Consider the following 21579-nt stretch of genomic DNA (forward strand, 5'->3'; position numbering starts at 1 on the left):
CATTTGGAAACGTGTTCATGACGTGATTAAAGTTTTAAAAACAGTACGAGTAATGTTTCGTTCCTAATATTTTATTTGGTGCTCTTTTTTTAAACTTTATTTATTTGTTTACAAAATCCACAACTCCAATTGTTTAAAGTTCACTTAATTACACAATTTCTAAGCCTAGTTTCTAAACAATGACACTTTCAGCTTGCACAGACTTGTCAATTAATTTTTACGATATAGTTTAGTCGTGAAGAAAGCTGGTGTTTGTCAAGTACAGTCTACTTCAGACTTTACATTTTTGCTACAAAATAGCCCGTATTACAAAGAGATAAGACTCCGTTGAGATTAACTGATGTGTTGTCATCTGTACAAGCGAAAATATAGGAAACCGTATACTAACATTATAACAGACTATGTGATTCTAGAAAAGCAAAGATGGGACTACACAATGTATCGTAAATAATATCAGACCTAAATAAATAATATATTATCTTTATTTAAAATAAGATGCTAAACAATACTATACTTATAGAGCCAAAAATAATAAAAAAACTATCACACGTATTAAAAGAAATAAATAAATGGAATTCAAAAAGTAAAAATACCTTTATTTCTTAGATAACTTTAGCTTTATCTTCCCAAAGTACCTTTTTTTCCAAAATAGTCAAAATTTTCTCAGCAAAGACTGTGAAAATGTACCAGAGTTGAATTTCACATTTGTAAATATCCAGAGAATCTTCAATCGTTGCTACAATATAAACCCGATGACACACGTACGAGCGATTTAAAATCATAATAACTCCGCTACCAATTTGTCGAGTTAGAAATTGTCTGGTATTATTTAGCGGTGAAATGTTGGGAGATGTGATGCGGAGCGGCGCGTGCGCGTAGTTATATCGGCACGTTCCAATACTTGGCGATTGCGCGCGCGCAAGTCATGAAATACAGCGATTAGAAGAAAGAAAGCACCGTTTATTACATGACGTCACATAATACAAATTGGTAAAAACACAAAATAGTAACCTAGCCTGGCACTAAAAAGACGAAAACAATAAGTTTTTGTGGCTGTCTCTAGAACTAACGGGACTATTCCCACCTCTCGTTCCCACCACTGCAACTCCTGTGTAGCCAGGATCTACAGCTTGACCGCCACAAAAACCCAACCAATGAAGGTCAAGTTTGTCCCGGGGGAAAGTTAAACTGTCATTGGACCCGCAACGAAATTAATCAGAAGAACATAGGAGGAGTTCGAAATTAAGGTTCGACTTCCCTCCATTGCAAAGCGGATGACAGGTGACAAACAAAGGTTTAAAACCTTTAAGAAAAAGATTATGCACCACGGACAATAAATTAAATTAAGGGGGCCTATCTTATGAGCAATTAGCAACTACCTGCCAATAATATGTCTAAAGTTGCCTGAATTTCGCGGTATATCACATGTCGATCTTCTTCAATCAGCTTACGCACAGCATCAACGTTTTCTTAGGTGACTGCAGTTTTTGGACGACCTTGACGGGGATCATCACTGAGCTTGACACGTCCACGTTGAAATTCAGGAAACCAGCGATAAATTGTGGTTTTGGATGGGGCTTCATTACCAAATGCAGAAATCATCCGGTCAACACACTGTTTTTGTGTTAAACCACTTCAAAAGTCATAATAAATCATCGCTCTTGAATTTTCTCGAGTCAATTCCATTTTCTCAACGACTAAACAAGTTTGACAAGACCTTGTGATACGACCGAGAATCTTTTTTTAAATAAATAAATGGTATACGATTTTTAAAAACCTGGAGTTTGCAATTAAATAGATTTTAATATGACTGGAACAGTGGAAATATTCCATTCCCGATACTTTTAGTGCAGCCCTCGTATGTAACGTACAAACAATTTACTACTGGCTACTTTCCAAATTCAAATTATTAGACTCAATTTTCTCTCAAGAAATATACCTACTTCCAAGTAGATGGGAGATCAGACAATTTTATCAAGGGGTTACAAATTGGATAGGTAGGTAAGGCACCTCTATCTTTATCATTATTGTATAATTTCAGATTGCACAAACACCGCGAGTTCCAAAAGGCCTTGGGAGCGAAACAGCCCGTCTACGATCAAACCATGAAGGGCGGTAAGCAACTGAAGGACAAGGCGCCCAAAGCGGACGAACCCGCGCTGCGAGACATGTTAAGCGACCTCAAGACCAAGTGGACCACCGTCTGCTCTAAGGCCGTTGACAGGTTTGTACTTTTTTCTCTTGAAAAAACTGCAGTAACACTAAGTTAAAGATAAAGCACTTTTGAATATACTTGTGTACTTCTCACTAATACTTATCTACAAAAAAATACTGAATCTATTTTGAAATAATATTCTTTCAAATTTCAATTTCTTGCCGTTTCCATATCTCAAGCACTACTGTTTTGCGCTAAACCTATTATAGTATGTAAGCCTTATGCATGGCGTTTCAAGGCACTTATACACGTCCCAAATATAGCTTGCCTTATCACCACATCGGGACAATATAAATCGACTGGTGCTGAGAAGAATTGGCGGAAGAAACTCAGTCACCTTTAGGCACTAAATTCTAACACTTGTATTCACAAACGATGCTTGCTTGAAATGTGAAGATGAACGCAGAGCATTGAAGCTCTGATTGGTTCGGGTATGTCACTCTGCCACTCAAGTATTGTCTATGAATAGGTTCTTGGGACCCTGTGCGTCCACGCGCACTGTGCGGCCTCATAGTAATTTTGTGAATACGGGTGTTAGTGACAATCTTTACTTCACAAATAGCAAATATTTTTTAGAGAAAAGCTTATACGCATCTGTAATACTCTTTTATAGGCAAATAAACATATTAATTTGTATTATAACAGGCAACGCAAACTCGAGGAGGCTCTGCTATACTCGGGACAGTTCAAGGACGCCATGTCGGCTCTCCTGGACTGGCTGAAGAAGCAGCAACTCAGCTTGTCTGCGGATTCGCCTGTACACGGAGACCTGGACACGGTCATGGCTTTGATAGAACAGCACAAGGTGAGTTCCACTCTATTACCTAAGCAATAAGGTTGTAAACAGAAGCAGCAGCTCCGTCTCTTTGATGAAGACCTAGAATACGGTCATGGTTTTGATAGAACAGCACAAGGTAAGTTCCTCTCTATTACCTAAGCAATAAGGTTGTAAACAGAGAAGTTGCAGCTCCGTCTCTTTGATGAAGACCTAGAATACGGGTATGGTTTTGATAGAACAGCACAAGGTGAGTTCCTTTCTATTACCTAAGCAATAAGGTTGTAAACAGACAAGCAGCAGCTCCGTCTCTTTGATGAAGACCTAGAATACGGTCATGGTTTTGATAGAACAGCACAAGGTGAGTTCCACTCTATTACCTAAGCAATAAGGTTGTAAACAGAGAAGCAACAGCTCCGTCTCTTTTATGAAGACCTAGAATACGGTCATGGTTTTGATAGAACAGCACAAGGTGAGTTCCACTCTATTACTGAAACAGTAACCCCCTTACTAATAAAAAGTTACACAGTTGTTGATCACTGTTTTAAAATGTCATTTCCATACTAAACGTCACTTTAAAACACTGATCACCGAGCGTGTAAGTTTTATTAGTAAGGGGGTAAGGTTGTAAATAGTTTGAAGGAAATAAAGCCAACCTCAAACTGTTCGCGTTCGGATGAATGTAATTCTTAAACGCAATGGTGAACTTAAATGAATTTTTTACCAGTTTTTAGTAAACAATTAAGCTACCTGCCCAATTTTTTGCAGTTTTTTGTGATGGCTAGAAATATCCCATTCTCATTGCTTTCTGAACACCCCTCGTAAGTTGTAAAATGACTTAAGACACTAAATTGAACTCTATTCCGCTTTTCGGTTTTGATTGCAATGCAATTTGGTTGAACAGATAGGCTGGAACTGACTTGAATAATTTTCTATAATGCCTTCCGTTTCTATATAATTCTGTAATGATCTCCTTCTTACAGCAATTCGAGGAAGATCTCCACTCCCGGGAACAGCAAATGCAGTCTGTCATGAAGACTGGAAAAGATCTGGAAGCTACTGTAAGTTATACTTTAATTCCATTACTAATAAGGTTGAAAATACTTTCACCCCAAACAAAAAAATGTACCTTAACGAATTAGCAACTCGCATACTTGTACAGAACCTGACCTTTATAAAGAAGTGTGGTCCAAAACGTATTCTATATCCTTAAATATAAGGTGTTTTATCCGTCTCTACTTGGTGGCAGCGATGTATCGAACATCTGCAAATAAAAGTGTATCTTAACATGCTAACCATAAGTGTCATTTTAGGTGCCCCGCGAAGACGCAGTAAGCATTCGTCAGCAGTGTGGAGAATTGAAGCAACTGTGGGAAAGCGTCCATTCGCTTAGCGACAAGAAGGCGCAGAAATTGGAACTGGCGCTGAAGGAGGTAATATTATATTTAATTACGTTGTCGTATTCTGTTGTTCGTCAAAATCCGCAAACTTTTTCGATCATTTGTTTAGGTTAAGCTGAAATTTGCATACCCCTTTAGTTCTAGCAACAGTAGGTATAATGTGCAATATCCAATATTGTAAACTCCAAGATGGCGGATTACACATTTTTTCTTAACTGCATTTGAAAGCAATAAAGTTCATTACATTGCACTAAATTCAAGACGAAAGCTTGTTTTGAACATGTTTTTTATTGCTATTATATTCAGTTTTTAGAAATTAGGCATAGAACCGATTCTGCCGGTCTCGACGAGAACCGGTTCCAAAATTTGAAAAACCGTTTTTTTGTGACCGTTTCTATGCGCTATTAGAAGTATTTTTTCTAAATATCTAACATTATTTTCCTGTCTCTCACAACATTATATTGAAGAAAGTAAGAAAGAAAGAAAGGAAGAAAGAAAGAAAGAAAGAAAAAATGTTTATTCAGTATCATCGACATCATTTTGAGACTAAACTTGTGTCTTTTCCCAGGCGGAGCGCCTCCACCGCTCGGTCAACATGCTCCTAGAATGGCTGTCGGACGCGGAAACGCGGCTTCGCTTCGCCGGCGCGCCGCCCGACGCCGAGCACGAGGCGAGCGCGCAACTGCGCGACCACGAGCGCTTCGTGCGCGAGCTCAACGAAAAGAAGATCGACAAGGTGACCGCTCTCACTCACACACACTCACTCTCACTCTTGCTCTCACTCTCACACTCGCTCTGTCTCACTCGCTCTGTCTCACTCGCTCTCACTCTCACTCTCGCTCTCACTCCCACACTCGCTCTCACTCTCACACTCGCTCTCACTCCCACACTCGCTCTCACTCCTACACTCGCTCTCACTCCCACACTCGCTCTCACTCCCACACTCGCTCTCACTCCCACACTCGCTCTCACTCTCCCTCTCCCTCCCTCTCCCTCTCCCACTCTCTCTCACTCTCTCTCTCTCTCTCTCGCTCTCACTCTCACACTCGCTCTCTCTCACGCGCTCTCACTCTCACACTCGCTCTCACTCCCACACTCGCTCTCACTCCCACACTCGCTCTCACTCTCACAATCGCTCTGTCTCACTCGCTCTTACTCTCACACTCGCTCTCACACTCGTTCTCACTCTCACACTTGCTCTGTCTCACTCACTCGCTCTCATTTCCTGTCTCACTCGCTCTCACTCTCACACTCGCTCTCACACTCGCTCTCACTCTCACACTCGCTCTCACTCTCACACTCGATCTGTCTCACTCGCTCTCAATGTCACTCGCTACTAGAGTGTTATCGGACCACGAGCGCTTCTTTCGCGAACTCAACGAGAAGAAAATCGATAAGGTAACTCCCACTTCCACTCTCCGTCCCACTCTCAGGCCCGGTTTCAAAGCGGGACAGGAAACGGGACAGATGTGATGTGTTGCATATTAAAAATAAATAACTATTGTAACATTACACAAGATTGCTCCCATTGAGAAAACGCCTTAAAATATTGTGACAGTGTTTTGTGATTTATAAATGCATTGATCTACATGTAAATGTAAAGATTATTTTTGCCCCTGCGGAAGTACAAGGTACCCACTGAAAACCAGTGTTAGCACTTGACTCTTTGACAACATTTTTTTTTCTCTCCATTATTTTGATGTGTATTAGTTGTCAAATAAATATTTTCATTTCTTCCTTTTAAATGAATTATTAACAATAACATTGCCTTCTCTTTCTAGGACGAGACCATCACGCTCGCACAGTCGATACTAAGCAAGGCGCATCCGGACGCGGTCACGGTAATCAAGCACTGGATCACCATCATCCAAAGCCGATGGGATGAGGTGAGTCTTTTATATCTTATCTTTTGTACTTGTTTTCTTATCCACAACCAAAAAACTTTTGGTCTGCATCACATGTGATGGAAAGTGATGATCAAGATTCAGGCTGAAGGTAGAAGCTCTTCGTTCGTTCGTTCGTTCGTTTCAGCCGAAAGACGTCCACTGCTGGACAAAGGCCTCCCCCAAGGATTTCCACAAAGACCGGTCCTGCGCCGCTTGCATCCAGGTACTTCCCGCGACCTTCACCAGATCGTCGGTCCACCTAGTGGGAGGCCTGCCCACGCTACGTCTTCCAGCTCGTGGTCGCCACTCAAGAAGCTCTTATCCACAACCATAAAACGTTTGGGCTGCATCTCACCTGTAGGAAAGTGATGATCAGGCCGAAGGTGGACGCGAGCTTCACTCGGAATCCTCAACCACACAGGAACTGGCTATCTTACACAACAGAACAATACTGTTTTAAATGCTAATTTAATAGTTTATTTATAGAAATAAAGAAATGTAGGTATTACTTTAATTATTATCTGAGACGAAAATTGGATAGTTGACCCCAATAAGATAACTTAAAAAATACCGAAATTTATCTCTATTTAATCTATAGTAGAAAATAACGCCCTACGCCCGTATTCACAAACATTACTATGAGGTCTCACAGTGCACGTGGACGCATAGGGTGAGACACAAACCAATCAGAGAGCTCTATTCAACTCTGTGCGTTCGATTTGCTGCTTCACTTAAGCAAGCATCGTTTGTGAAGTGTTGCCACAAGTCCCCAACCTGATTCTTTTGAAATAGAGCCACAGACAGTAAACTGCCGGTTCTCTTCCCACGCTGTCTGGAAGAAAGCGCTTCCTAGCGATAAGACCGCCTAAATTGTACTTCAATTTATTGTTTCTATTCTGATTATCAATTTTGTATTGCACAATCAATAAAAACATTTCTACTTATCTAAAGAACTTAGATAAAAGTGTGCTACATCACATTAAACAAGCGCATTTAAAACATGGAACGTAGATAAGTATTTGCATCGCGCAAAATGTTTTCAACCTTCGTAAATCACAATATCTTTCGACAGATAAAATTTTAATCATTTTTATCAAATAATATGCACTGTGCTTCAATGTTATTTAGTATTGATTCTGTTGTGATTGATTTACGTAACAGTCGTAAAAATAAAGTTTTTGGGTGATGTGAATTATTATTACCATTAAAAATGGGCGAAGCACACAAATCGAGAAAACTCATGGTGTCCGTGTTGCCAGTCATAAGAATATTCAGTAAAGTTACACCGGGACAGGTAACTTCATAATTTAAGACCCTAATGCGCCGAGTTCGAAACTCAGTGTCGCATAAATACTGAACTGTCCTATGCATGACATTGACAGTGGGGCGCCACCGTCAATACCGGATCGCTGGTTCCGATTTTTGCCATATTGGAAACCATATAGTTGAACGATGATAGCGCCCCCCTGTCATTGAGTTTGGTGGGACAGTTCAGCGTGGGTCATCTATAAGCTGTTTACATGATGATGTCGCTGCTGTCATCATTGATGTCACGAGCAATGTGTTCTGTTTTTGGGCATATTGCTGCGACACCGGTCCCGCCCCTTTGTCACATCTCCCTTTAGTTTCTGTGATCTGTGATATGAACCATGTAATATCCTTTAGGTGTGGCAATGGGCGATGCAACGCGGAGGCAAGTTGGAGGCGCATATGCAGAGCCTTCGAGACTTGGATCTGGTGCTGGAGGAGCTCCTCCAATGGCTCATGGGCCTGGAGAACACCCTGCTATGTAAGTACCCGTCATCAGCAGGCAATTGGGTATTTGACATCATTCACCAATCATTCTAAAGAACAACTTTTTTAAGACACATTCTGGTCTTAAAAACTCGAATAACAAATGCTTTTTAATTGATAAAAAGTTAGTCAATTGATAAATGAATGATTTATGATCAATTGAGTTGGTAAAATAGAGACGTCATCTCGTTATGACAGTTTTAAAAATACGCCAATTGATTGTTTGTATCAAATACCCTGTTAAACTAGGATATTAAGAATTAGAGTAAAAACATCTTTAATCAACATCTATTTTAAACCTTGAAAAGTTAACTGCCTCAAATGGGGTTTGAACCCGGCCTATATTTACCCTTACTAATGAAAGAAAGAAAGAAAGAAAGAAAAAATATTTATTTGGTACTAAATGATACACATTGACATTAGAAAATCAAAAATTTATCTTACCTTACAGCGTTGGAATCAGAGCCTCTACCGGAGTCGATAGAGCTGTTGGAAGGACTTATTGAGGACCACAAAGAACTGATGGAACACACGCAGAAGAGGCAAAACGAAGTGGACCGAGTCTGCAAGGCTTACCAGGTAAAATGCAAATACAAATGTTTGTTTAATTCGTTCGTTCGTTTCAGCCAAATGACGTCCACTGCTGGACAAAAGCCTCTAGGATTTCCACACTACAATGAACGATCCTGCGCCGCCCGCATCCAGGCACCTCCCGCGACCTTCATCAGATCGTCAGTCCACCTAGTAGAAGGCCTCTGACGTCTTCTGTTGTCATTTTCCAAAAACTAATATCTCTCTTGCACTTCGCTCTGTCTCGCTCACCGGATCGACCTAGTGTATAGTGCAGCAGGGCCAAGTTTTGATTATTGCAAGCGCCGTATTCTTTCCTTTTTGTTTTACGATAACAAGCCTTATTGTCACCAGGTTAAGAGTCAAAGCCAGGGCCGGGAATCGACCCCGCGAAAGGTGTCCGCCAAGACCGCCACTAAAGGAGCTCCTGGGTATGTAAAAACTCGAAAATCCGAATACCAAACTTTATTTTTCCTCGCCTTTAAGTTAAATCTGTCTTGTTTATGTGTTTGCTTTAAAACCATTGATATAAGTTTGATATCAACGACTTGGCAACCTTATTTTTATACAAGTGAGATAAAAAAGCGAATTTTCCAGTCCTAGGAATGGTCATCTTTCTCGCTCTCTCTTTATGGTTGAAAAAGATATAAATCTATTGTCTTTTAGATAATCTAAACACTCCTATAGTCTGGTCTGCGAGCACGTAGAATTTTGTCCAATGACCCCAAGCTACCCATCCTTATCGCTTGCGCGTAATTATATGATACACGATAAGAATGGGTAGCTTGGGGTCATTGGACAAAATTCTACGTGCTCACAGACCGGGCTTTAGTACATATTTATTACTAAATAAAAATATCATTCATTTGTCATTACACAGCGCCACCTAGTCTCAGTTGTACACTTAAATCAATGGTCCACAATCATTTGTTCTGTCATTCATTTTTACGTTCCGTCACTCATTGTGTTTGTCTGTCTCCCTCACTCGTGTGGTGTCGCTGTGACGTCATTGCATGGTGTGATTTAGCCGGGGTTCCCAACACGACTTGAGTAGAGAGAGATCGGTGTCACCAGACTATTACGGCACTAGGCGGTACAGGTGTGTTATGATTTCGTTTTTTTATAATTTTCCCTTGTTTTTTGTTCTTTTTTGTGGGTATATTAAATTAGAAAAACAAATTCATTAATTTTTCAATTTTTATATTTTTTAACGATCTTTTTTCTTTATTAAAAATTACTTTTGTTTTTAAAGATATACCCGATTTTAAATGTCATTCTTCTAAATCATGTTTTAACATTCATTTGCTTTTCAATGTTAATGTGACTTTTTCGCCGTCAGATGATGTTTTAACGCTTATTTATAAATAGTTGTTATTAATCTATATTGCCTTCTCACTTGCACAATATCGGATAATTTATGAGAGGGTTATAAATAATGGAGTCATTCTTTAACTTCTCGTGTATTAATCTAATCAAAGCACATCCCATTGTCTATTCCGATTTCAGAACGTATCATAAAAAGTAATTAAAAAAATACTGACAAAATTATACGATATTTTTATTTCCTGTCAAAGTTTGATTCTGGCATTATAAAAAAAGAAAAAATAACTTGCTTTTTTATTAAGGTTATTATACTTTTGTTAAAACATCATTTGACGGCGCCTCACGTGACGTAGCTTCGTCTCGCTCTAACACGTGTAAATGTTGCTTTCTGTCTCGTCCACGCGCCACGCTTCACGGCAGGTCGCGGATTCACAGTCGCAGTAGACGTGGAAGGTTTGACGACATGTTTTATAAAGATTGTGTATATAAATGTAGTAGTTTTGTAGTTTTGCTAGTCGGTTGCAAGATTCTTATTTCATTACCTACTAGGAAGGAAGAATTCTTTTATTATGTGTTACCATAGTGGTCATTTAAAAATTAGGGATTGATGATGAAAATGAGCGTAAGTCACTTTTGTCAGCCTCTTCTTTTATTAAAAAAAAACATTTGAAACGAATTTGGGTGAGAACCTTCCTACTTCCTCAGCATAATTTAGACTAAAAATACATAAAATTATTGGTACATGCTTAAAAAAAAACCAATATCTTAAAAAGAGAAATAATCGAGTCTTGCAACTGATTTTTGTGTGTAGTTTTGTGTAGATAGTGTGTGCTTCAAAAATATGTATAAAAAGCATGATTTTCTATACTTTTACAATCAATATTAAATCTTGTTTATCCACGAAATAACAATATCCTAATGGTTAACAAGGATATTAGTAGTTTTTTTAGTTATTTTTTTAATTATTTCTAGTGGATAGTTAAGATATCATTTTTCGCTGTTGGAGTTAACTGTGGATAAATACGATATTAGTTTTTTCGTTAGTCGTTAGAATCTATTCAATTTTCTATTATAAATCTATTTCGTACTGTATAATTTAAATAAACCTAGCTAGATTAAATTCTATTTTTCTTTCTTTGTTTTGAATGCAGTCATTTTGGATTCTATTATCATCATAGGTAAATATTACTGGAATAAAATTGCACTAACTTAAGCTAGAATTATTTACCTACCTAGCTGACTATCCACATCAGCACAAGTTTTGATAAAGTAAATTCATCTCTACTGCGATGTTCATTAAGTTTAAATTTGCATGCGGTATCATGGAACAATTGGCACAGTTGACAACAACATTTTTTCTAAAGATTACTTGTAATATTTATTACCGCTAACTTAAATGATAATGAAAACAAATAGAAAGATAAGGTTTTAAATATTTAAAATGTAGCCAACTGTACTTAAATGATTCATATAACCATGCAATTGTTATGAAATAAAAGCTCTCATTGAATGCTTGCATGTTTGAAATCATGATGGCATTATGCATATGCATGCTCATGGTGGTTTGGGGTTGTCAGACACAATAATCAAAAGCCCATTATCATTCGACCAAAATACAAAACCATCAATACTATCTAAATGTCTTTCTAACATATTAAAACATTAACCAACGGGTAAAATTCTCTCACAAACATACCACTAAGTCTAAAAGTAAATTAAACCTACTTTTTGCAAAAAAACAATCAGTACTAACAGTGAACCTATCACAGTAGAATTCACCGAACTTTTCACTAAAACTAAATTAAACCTATAACAACGACTAATTCCTAATTACACCCGTGTACTTATCAGCATAACTTAGTAAACTTTCCACTACATATAACTAAAATAAAACCTATCAAACCAACTAATTTTTAATTACACACGTCGTGTACCTACCCATAAGCATAACTTAGCGAACTTTTCACTAAAACTAAATTAATAAACCTATCGCAATGACTAATTTCTATGTATTTACACCCGTGTACTTAGCAAACTTTCTACCATAACTAAAATTAAACCTATCACAATAACTAATTCCTAATTACACCCATCCCAGACTTTATTATAATAACAATTGAACATACATGTCGGTGTGCGTGTAATTACACTTCACAAACACTAAAACTAAAAACAAATTAACTAACCGGTGTCGGTGTGTGTTAGTTGTGACTTGTGACTTATGATGAGTGTGCTTTAGTCGCGTGAGTCCGGGACGGGAGACGCCGGACAGGAATCTACCGCACTACGGGCCCCGGTTCCCGCCTAAGGGAAGGTAAGATACCATAGACTATGTTCGGGATATACGGAATTGTTGGAGCGAAATGCCATTATTATTTGTTAAATAAATTAATTGAGAATATCAGAAAGATAGGAAGATATAGAAATCTCAGAAACTACAAGTGCTAGGAGTCTCAAATTTTGCATGGGGGTTCCTTTTTGAACGTAGGTACTTACTTAGTGTTGAGATAATTGACCAATTTTAGTTATTTTTGGAAGTCACCTTAATAGACATTAGTTATATTTTAAAATGGACTTTAATATTTTTTCAATGCGTCTTAGTTTAGACCCATCTACCTCCGTTATCAGTGCTAATTTTGGGACCTGTACATCAATGGCTTTTCACCACAACCCTAAATTCCTATGTTATTCCGAACATACACTTATTCAAAATGGACTACCTACGCTTAAATCCTGTGTTTTGTAAATGTCTTAAATCATCATTTTAAAAACAAGGGAGCTTAAAAGCTTGGTGTGATCGCAAACGCATCGTTTTTCAACTGATGCCCAATTTTTGTGCGTGACAATCCTAATTTTAAGTATTTTTCTTGCATCATTTTGCTAGATTGAGTTATTGATGAAGCATGAAAGTATTTTAGAATTAGCCAAGTTAAATTATAAATAGTAACTTAGATATTTTTATATAATACGTATTTAGTTAAAAAATAGATGTATTATTTATTTTGATGGTAAATTGAATTTATGAACTGTTTTTTTTCGTCGTCAAAACAATTGTTTTTTTTAACACAAAAATATACCTAAGTATAAATTTTAATATAGCACTATCCACTTGTGTGCGCACTTTACACAGATGACGGCATATCAAGTTAAATACTGTCTTAAGTAATTGTGATAAGAGTTATATTCAACAAAAATTGAGTCTGAGGTACGGTCAGGTGTAGTCTAAAATATGTTTTTTTTTACTGCAGATTCGATAGAATCGACTGTAATAATAACATACATATTTGTTGCAAAATAACAACTATCATAACTACTTAAGAGTCTTACCCTCTTGCCCCTTTGTATATTAATAAAAATTACATGCTCGTTGAACAGTGTTATAAAGTACGTACCCACTTAGTATGGAAATGTCACTTTAAAACAGTGTTCAACAAGTGTTTAACTTTTTTATTAGAAAGGGGGTAAGTATGCTTAATACGCTGTCAACTGTTATAAGCAAACCTACTTAAACCTCTAACAAAACCGTCCGCCCTACAGCAAAGGCGCCGAACCGGAGTTCAGGTCGCCACGCGTCCGTCAACTGTGGGACAAATGGAGGACCGTCTGGCTCCTGGCCTGGGAACGCCAGAGACGGCTCCACGCTCGCCTGGCGCACCTCAAGGAACTCCAGAGGGTGTCCAACTTCAGCTGGGACGACTGGAGGAAGCGGTTCCTCAAGTTCATGAACCACAAGAAGTCCAGGCTGACTGATCTGTTCAGGAAGATGGATAAGGACAACAACGGCCTGATACCGAGGAACGAGTTTATTGACGGCATTATTAACACCAGTGAGTATTTTAATTATCTTCATCATTTCGGCCACGTAATGGTTTCTAGATTGGCCTGCAGCGCCTTCCTGGAACCTTTATGAGGTTCTAACCAGAAATATTTAAGTTACGTCCTTACACTAGTGTCAGATGTAGCCATTATATGCGATATAATGACAACCAAATTGTGAGCAAACGTACCTACCCACAGGGTCACACACGAACCAATCACAGAGCTCTGTTCAACGCTGTGCGATCGATGTGCTTTTGTGAATAGGACGGATGTTAGCTGTCTCACAAAACGGCACAAACTTTGGCTCAAAATACAAATGTCAGATGTCAGCTTGACACTGGCTGCATGTGCAAACCGCACGGTGCCTTGAAGAAAAATCTCAACTCGAGGTCACTATGGGCCGTAATGGCGCAAGTACATCACTATGCGGAAAATTATCCAAGTCGAAGCGCCCAGCCCGCACCCCGAAGTATAGGCGACACACGGGTGGGGGAAGGAGAAAGTAAACCGAGATGGTGTTCACACTATTACGTCATGGCCAATTTCCAGCGTAGTGTACTTGCGCCATAATATTCTAGACCTGGCCAGAAACAAACTATGAAGAAGAAAACTCACCCCAAACATTTCCACAGAGTTCGACACCTCCCGACTAGAGATGGGCGCCGTGGCTGACCTGTTTGACAGGAACGGAGGCGGCCTCATTGACTGGGAGGAGTTCATAGCGGCGCTCCGACCTGACTGGGTAAGTAGAATGGAATAGAATAACTTTATTTTAGCCCAGGGTGCCAAGGCCAACCCATTACGCCATCACTGCCTCCTTAATCTGTCTGGTTAAAGTGGCGTGGGGAGTGTAGGTCAAAACAATTTTTTATTAGGCATAAAAAAACTATCAAAACTGTTACCTACTCTGTGTAGAAGCAGCGAAAAATATACGGGAAAATTACCTTCTTTGTTGTAGAAGTAATTATGTACCTAGTCTAATTTTTCATCAGTCAAATTAAAAATAAATTATAAAAATGTTATTTAATTAAGTAGATGTTTTAACTACTGCCTACTTACTGTTTTTTATCAATTCCCATGGTGTCCTACATTACATGGCATCACGTTATCTGAACCATTGCAATTTTCTCCACAATAATCTAATCTGACGATTTATCACACACTTGTAACCAATATTATGTTTTTCTTCTTTGCAACACTCATTTTTCGCGCGGACACAGGCGGTACGTATTTTTTGTCTGTAGTATTGTCGAAGTATTTTTAATGAAATATCAATACCAACCGTGGTATCTAGCCACGTTAAAATTAATATAAAAAGATCGATTTGGTTGGTTGAACTTTTGCTGGAACCTTAGCACAATTAGTATGAAGATTAGTTCGTAGGCCCCTTACTAAAGATACACGCGCGTTAAACACTTGTTAAAAGTGAAGTTTACTATGTAAATGTCATTTAAACTACTGTTGAACGAGTGTGTAACTTTTTATTAGTGTATTTCAACTCACCCTGTATTTACCAGGTGGAACGCCGAGGCCCGCCGACCGACGCCGATAAGATCCACGATGAGGTGAAGCGTCTGGTCATGCTGTGTACCTGCAGACAGAAGTTCAGGGTCTTCCAGGTCGGCGAGGGGAAGTACCGGGTAAGTACACACCATAGACAATCTTTTTTTCTGGCGAAATGGCCAGATTGGGACTGGGAGCTCGAAAATTCTTTTTTTTTTCAAAATGGACTGGGAGCTGAAAAGTTAAAAACTCAAGTGTTCTTACTGGAAAGTAGAAAACCGTAGAAAACTTACCCACTTACCTAATGGCAGTCCTTTTTGATCTATTACTATTGTATTCTGTTTTGAAATACAATGTATTGTGCGTGCAAATAATGTAAAAGTGTTTTTTAATTCAATTCTGGCTAAGTAAATAAATAATCGATTATAAAATTTCAATAGCTTTAACTACGTATTTTAAGTATTTGACCCGACGATTTAAGCGCGTCATGTCAAAACGCAAAATGTCTATATTCACAAAACTACTGTAGTTACAATAGACCCAGGGTACAACTACCAGTCCCGTGGAATAGACCAAGGGTACAGCTACCACTTCCGTGGAATAGACCCACGGTACAGCTACCAGTCCCTTGTAATAGACCAAGGATACAGCTGCCAGTCCCATTGAAAGGGTACAGCTACCAGCCCCGTAGTATAGATCCAGGGTACAGCTACCAGTCTCGTGACCTCATCTCGTTCCCAACAGTTCGGTGACTCCCAAAAGCTGCGACTGGTCAGGATCCTTCGCTCCACCGTCATGGTGCGAGTCGGAGGCGGTTGGGTGGCGCTCGACGAGTTCCTCGTCAAGAACGACCCGTGCCGAGGTATGTCACTTGTCTATAACTATATCTACACACAAAGAAACATACACACTCGGTTTGTTCGTATTGATACGAGGCAAGCGCGCGGATTGTGAGCAGAATAATTCTGTTGAAATAATTTGATTATTGTAATTCACTTCTTTTAGTTATTGCAGTAAGTGCCACTTGTGGTCTAAACTGAATAAATATTTTTGATTTTGATCGATTTAATCTAGTATTTGTTACATGGCCATGGGTGATAATAAGAACGTAAAGAGATCCGTAACCGTACCCTGTACCCAAAAGGTACAGAAGTAACTATAGTGCAATATTCTTCTTTGTTTTTTCTATGATTAAATTATTGTCTTTAACTTTTTACTTCTGCTGGTATCACACTTTTACCACAAAAATCTTAGAAGCGAAACGAACGAACGACTCCGTGTTCAGACAGATCCCCATCAACGTAGTAGACTTGACAATTTCACTATGGGATTTTTATCTGTGGCAGAAGCCCCGATAAGAACCACCACAGTGTCTCACACAAAAGTCCTATGCCCCGCGCACGCCTCGTAACAATGTGAATATACCTTTATTGAACTGTGCCAAGATGTCCCTTTTTAAAAATTGTGATGGATGATAGGTTTTAAGTATAATTGAAAAAAAGTTTAATGAAAATAATACATAACAAGATCACGTAATATGTATAAAAAATTATACCAACCGAATTGAGAACCTCCTCCTTTTGTTAAAGTCGGTTAAAAATAGGCTGTGTAAAGCCTGATCGATCATGCGATGCCCATGATCCTACTAGAATCATTCTATGGCTAATAATATGATTTATGTGATAGATGAGTAGGTACTTAGGTTTTGTTATAATGTAAATCTACCAGAAATTAATACGGTTAGCGAAAAAAGCACAAAATACCCACCTACAGTCAAAAAGCTATATTATTCTTTCATTTACTTACTTATTCCTTGTTAGTTATTTATAATACGTAGGTACCTGTCTCACAAGAAGACATCTTGGCACACTTTTCCTACACAAAAATCCATGATTTACTAAATATCTCAAATCAGAATCAAGAAACAAAAGACGAGGAGAATAAATTATGTATTATGTAAACAAAACAAAACTGAGTTAAAAAATATATGGGCTTGTTTTTCTGTGAAACGAGTATCTAGTGTACTACAAATATTTACGTTTTTTAACACATTCTCCTCGTCAAAATATTATAACTTGGTATAAAAATATCATTCACAACAATCCTGATCAATTTTGCAACTTACCTATTTTAAGTTAATTTTGCCAATTCTTATTATTGTGAATGTTATTTTTATAACAATGATTCCAAGTTTTCAGAGCTTTGCATTCCTAAAAATAAAGTTTAATGTTTTACTAATAATTAATTCAAGTCAAGCTTTAAATACTTGGGATCATGTCAAAAATGTATTTTTTTGACTTTCAGGCATTTGTTCGTATTTTTTAACAAATGCCGGGAGTCCCTTTAATTTTAAGATATTTATGGTGATATTCAAAGTGTCAATCAAAAACATATCGGGAAACAAAATAATTAACTGTGTGTTAACATTTAACAAGGGAACTAATTCCTATTTAATTAATAGTAATATGTGACGTCCCTTAACTTTGTAACTAAAAACATAAAATATTTATAAAGGATATTATAACATGTGTGATGAAATAACAAAATAACAATATTAAAATTAATCAATTTATTCATTAATCAGCTAATCGCGTACAAATTTAATATGGCTACAAGTTACAAAACTACAATTAGTAAAATAGAACTTAGCATTAAATAGACGCACCTAAAAGTTGTGCTGGCAATACAATAGGCTAAAAATACTGAAATAAATGCAATTTTAAAAACTATCACAGAAAATTTTAAGTAGGTAAGTCAAAATCGAGGCAGTCTAAAATTATACAAAAAACAATTTGATGGAAGCACAGATCAACTGGAGAGCAAGGTCGCGAAACCAGTTATGAGTATTAGTCAGACAGGTATTTTAATAATTTCCTTTACCTCCCACCATACCATCTGGAAATTATAAAGTTGTTGAACTCATGGCACAAGTTTTGTAAATATTTCTACACCAATTTGGCTCATTCTTTAAGAATACACAGGAAAAACTATTATCTATGGTTATTTACTTTCTACATTAGGCTTAAATAGATAAGATTCTAACATGGATACACTTCCATACTAATATTTGAATACAAAGTTTGTTCGCTTACATTAATACTGTCATGTTTTCCTTACACATTCTAAGCAATAAATTATTGTAAATAAGTTAATCGCAAAAGGTTACATTTATTGACTGATTACAGTGATAAAGGCAAAAAAGCTTAAAAATTAATCCACAGTAGTTTTCCTAATGAAAGATGTCAACGAAGATATCTCACTGCTAGCTCTTTCACCAGATGTATGGCTAAATTCAATTTCTTCGCTCAAATTCTGTGTGTCAGCAGTATTCTCAGCCACTGGCCAGCGTTTGTGACTTGGTGCATACAGCACAAGCAAAGCAAAAATGTAAATATTCCACATTCCATATACTCCAGTGAAAAATGCTGAGGTGTATTCCAGTTCAATATTCTCGTCCCATTTCCATTGGCCTTCAGCAACTTGTCCCAGTATGAAGCCAATAACAGTCAGGGCAGCGCATAACAGAGTAGCCAGCATCAGGAATTGAAAACGGTAGATTATTCCCTCGTAATGTAAACGCCTCACAGAAGACATTGTAGGCAGTGACTGACGTTTCTGAGATATATTAATGAAAACCTGCCAAATCATGTAACACAAGAACAGAAAGTAGATCCCGGTGGATATACCAGCCAATATTATAAATGTCAAAGCCAAATTAGTGCCAATATCAGTGACCCAGATGGAATAAAACGGGTTTCGTAGTTGCACACCTCTCTCGCACATGTCAAATATGAAAAGAGAAATGCAACCCATTGCAACTGCACTCAAATGACGCCAGTACTGCTTCAATGAACTCTGCGCTGAGGCGTCTTGGATCAGCATGTGCTCTCCAGCAAAAACAAGCCAAAACGAAAACAGTGTAGCGTAGAATATGCCCTGTCTTATATCTCCCAGTAACAACATAAATGGCAAATCAAAATGCAATGTGAAATATTCTAAAGGCATGTTGAGAAGACACAATGATATTCCTAAACTCAGAAGCATCTTTTCCAACAAAACAGGTTTGCGTTCCAACATATGTATGCGCCGCCAGAACCAAACTAGAATGGCTATGATACATGGGAAGAAAACCGTTTTCAATGATAGCCAAACTTTAGTAAAACCTCCATTTTGGTTGATCACAGTCAGCCACACGTCTTGAATGTGGCCAATGTGTGCATTCATGTCAGGCGTATCAACTGGGAGCCTGATGTTCAAAAGATAGAAGTCATGGAACAGTGAGCCTAATTCAAACAGTGGAATTGCAGAACAGTTGTACAAATATTCTTCAGCTTTGTTATCAATGTCGCAGTCCATGTGTCGCTTTTCGACCGACTGAGTGTACAGTTTCCACCCGTCGTCCGGGTCGCCTTTGTTACGATAGGCAAGACGCGCGTCAATCGTCACGACGCTTCGCGGCTGCACTTCCATCTGAGAATGGTACCTAATATCCACTTGAAGAACACCAATGAGGTTTTGCTGCCACCTCGAATAATCCAGGATCTTGTTTTCACGCGGAACCGGCATTTGGAACGCGAAAACTATGTCCGTCTCGGACAGATCTTGGTGCAAATCCCCAAGGTCAACCGTTTTGCAAGCGCCCTTGCCACGGTTGTAGAACCACTTCGTCGTATCGTTTTTCATAGTCGCCGTGTCCTTGCATACAGTGCCGAGGATATTTTGAGCGTTCGCAGGCAAGGGTGCGACCAATCCGCCGATGAGAAAACATGTTAGTTGACACAGTAGCAAAAATGTAACTAGTATGGCGAGTTTACGCCCACTCAAGTTTTCAATTATTGTTCCAGTCATTTTGTAGCCGCATTAACTTTAAGTTTACATTTGAAATAAATTAGCACGCACAAAATCGGTAAAATTACGAGTCCATTGTTCTTTGTTTTTCAGACGCGCTCCGATTTGACATGCGCAGTAAACTGTGTTGCCAGCGTAAAAATAACGTTATTTTAACGTCGCGTTAATAATATTCGTTATTAGATTTTAGATGCAAACATTTTATAAACTTTTAAATAATAAACTATAACTACAAAATATCGCGAATCGCGAATCAATTCATAAACATTCCTTATTCATAACTTAGTGTATTAAATTACCGTATTTGTCAAGAATGCTAGTATCGTATAGCTAAAGTAAGCATCGACTTTGTCCACATTGAATGATTATGGCTACTAATTTTTACTAATTCGTATTCGCTTTGCCCATTCCAAATTCCTGTTGTCCCTTACAACAAATCATATGACTTTTGGTTTTTTTTATTTTTATTGCGTTGAATCCCTATACAATCCCCTTTATAAAAGTAGTATCATTAGTGCTACCGCTGCCTGATCCGAGCAAGCCGGAGCAGCATGAAGCTTGTTGCCCGCTCGGTAAGACTTTTAATCCTGATTTTGGAACCAACTTTTTTTATTATGCAACATACTTTTTTCACATTATTACAAAAGCCTTATAATCACAAAATGTATTCCAAATTTGGTTCCAATTCAGGACTCAATTAGATGGTGTGGCTTAATTTTTGTTTTCTGCAATGTTAAAAATAATTTGCTCTTTTATCTATTCGTTTTAGACGTTTGGTGCTTTATAGTAGTTAGTAGCTTCACTAAATTCAACCATCAAATGTGTAAAATGCTTTTGTAGTTTCGTTTATTACTAAATAGAATTAACTGGCAACTTGCCTGCGGTATATAAATATTAAATACGTTATAAAATAAGTTGCTTTAGATATAGCATGTTGATTATTTAAAATTTATTTGCATTTATTGTACCTACATACATATTTTATAACGTTTATTTTTATTTGGTAGATATTTACTAATACTTAAATATAGAGCAAGTGCAAGATATTATTGATTATTTCATAACTTCAGTGTAAATATTCAAATCATTATCCAAGGTTACATTAATTACAAATACGTGATTAATAGGATCCATGAATTAGAAATACTTAAAAAAAAAGTGATCTAATCGTTATTACAATAACTTTATTACAATATTACTACTTTATACAAACAATTATTAACTACTCATGAATTTTTTTTTTGTTGATAATGTTGAAAGTCTTATCTTGCTCTTGATTTATATTGAATGCCATTTAGTAATTTGGTGAGAGTTAAACTAATGATATTTTATAATTCCTACTCCTAACTGCACACAATACAAAACATCCGACTTTTATTTTTATGATGCGTTTGTTTGTTTTATGTTTGACATGTTCTGATTTTGTTTGTTGTTTTTTTTTTCTTT

At 37.7% G+C, this 21579-nt stretch overlaps 2 protein-coding genes across 17 annotated transcripts in view; one reads left to right on the plus strand and one right to left on the minus strand.

Moving 5' to 3' along the window:
• Positions 1-21579, plus strand: part of shot (dystonin-like protein short stop) — a 150026-nt gene that overhangs the window by 122496 nt on the left and 5951 nt on the right. For 11 of the 16 annotated variants that reach the window (XM_028316672.1, XM_028316678.1, XM_028316680.1 and 8 more), the window contains 16 exons: positions 2042-2224; positions 2861-3020; positions 3974-4051; positions 4304-4423; positions 4959-5126; positions 6172-6276; positions 7942-8065; positions 8522-8649; positions 8995-9071; positions 9668-9739; positions 10384-10416; positions 12203-12277; positions 13501-13790; positions 14415-14524; positions 15300-15422; positions 16030-16147. In XM_028316672.1, coding sequence (XP_028172473.1) covers positions 2042-2224; positions 2861-3020; positions 3974-4051; positions 4304-4423; positions 4959-5126; positions 6172-6276; positions 7942-8065; positions 8522-8649; positions 8995-9071; positions 9668-9739; positions 10384-10416; positions 12203-12277; positions 13501-13790; positions 14415-14524; positions 15300-15422; positions 16030-16147 — 1964 coding nt within the window. The remainder of the gene's footprint in view (positions 1-2041; positions 2225-2860; positions 3021-3973; positions 4052-4303; positions 4424-4958; positions 5127-6171; positions 6277-7941; positions 8066-8521; positions 8650-8994; positions 9072-9667; positions 9740-10383; positions 10417-12202; positions 12278-13500; positions 13791-14414; positions 14525-15299; positions 15423-16029; positions 16148-21579) is intronic. The other 5 variants (XM_028316673.1, XM_028316670.1, XM_028316675.1 and 2 more) reach the window with 5 other exon arrangements.
• On the minus strand, positions 17840-21007 carry wls (Wnt ligand secretion mediator). The gene has a single exon (XM_028316684.1). The coding sequence runs from the start codon at positions 20131-20133 to the stop codon at positions 18496-18498; it is 1638 nt and encodes a 545-aa protein (XP_028172485.1). The 5' UTR covers positions 20134-21007; the 3' UTR covers positions 17840-18495.

This window comes from Ostrinia furnacalis, unplaced genomic scaffold (assembly GCF_004193835.3).
Source record: "Ostrinia furnacalis isolate ACB-3 unplaced genomic scaffold, ASM419383v2 OfSCF5843, whole genome shotgun sequence".
NCBI lineage: Eukaryota > Metazoa > Arthropoda > Insecta > Lepidoptera > Crambidae > Ostrinia > Ostrinia furnacalis.

Excerpts from the sequence above, each read along its gene's own strand:
- wls (XM_028316684.1), bottom strand. The coding sequence starts at position 20,133 with ATGACTGGAACAATAATTGAAAACTTGAGTGGGCGTAAACTCGCCATA.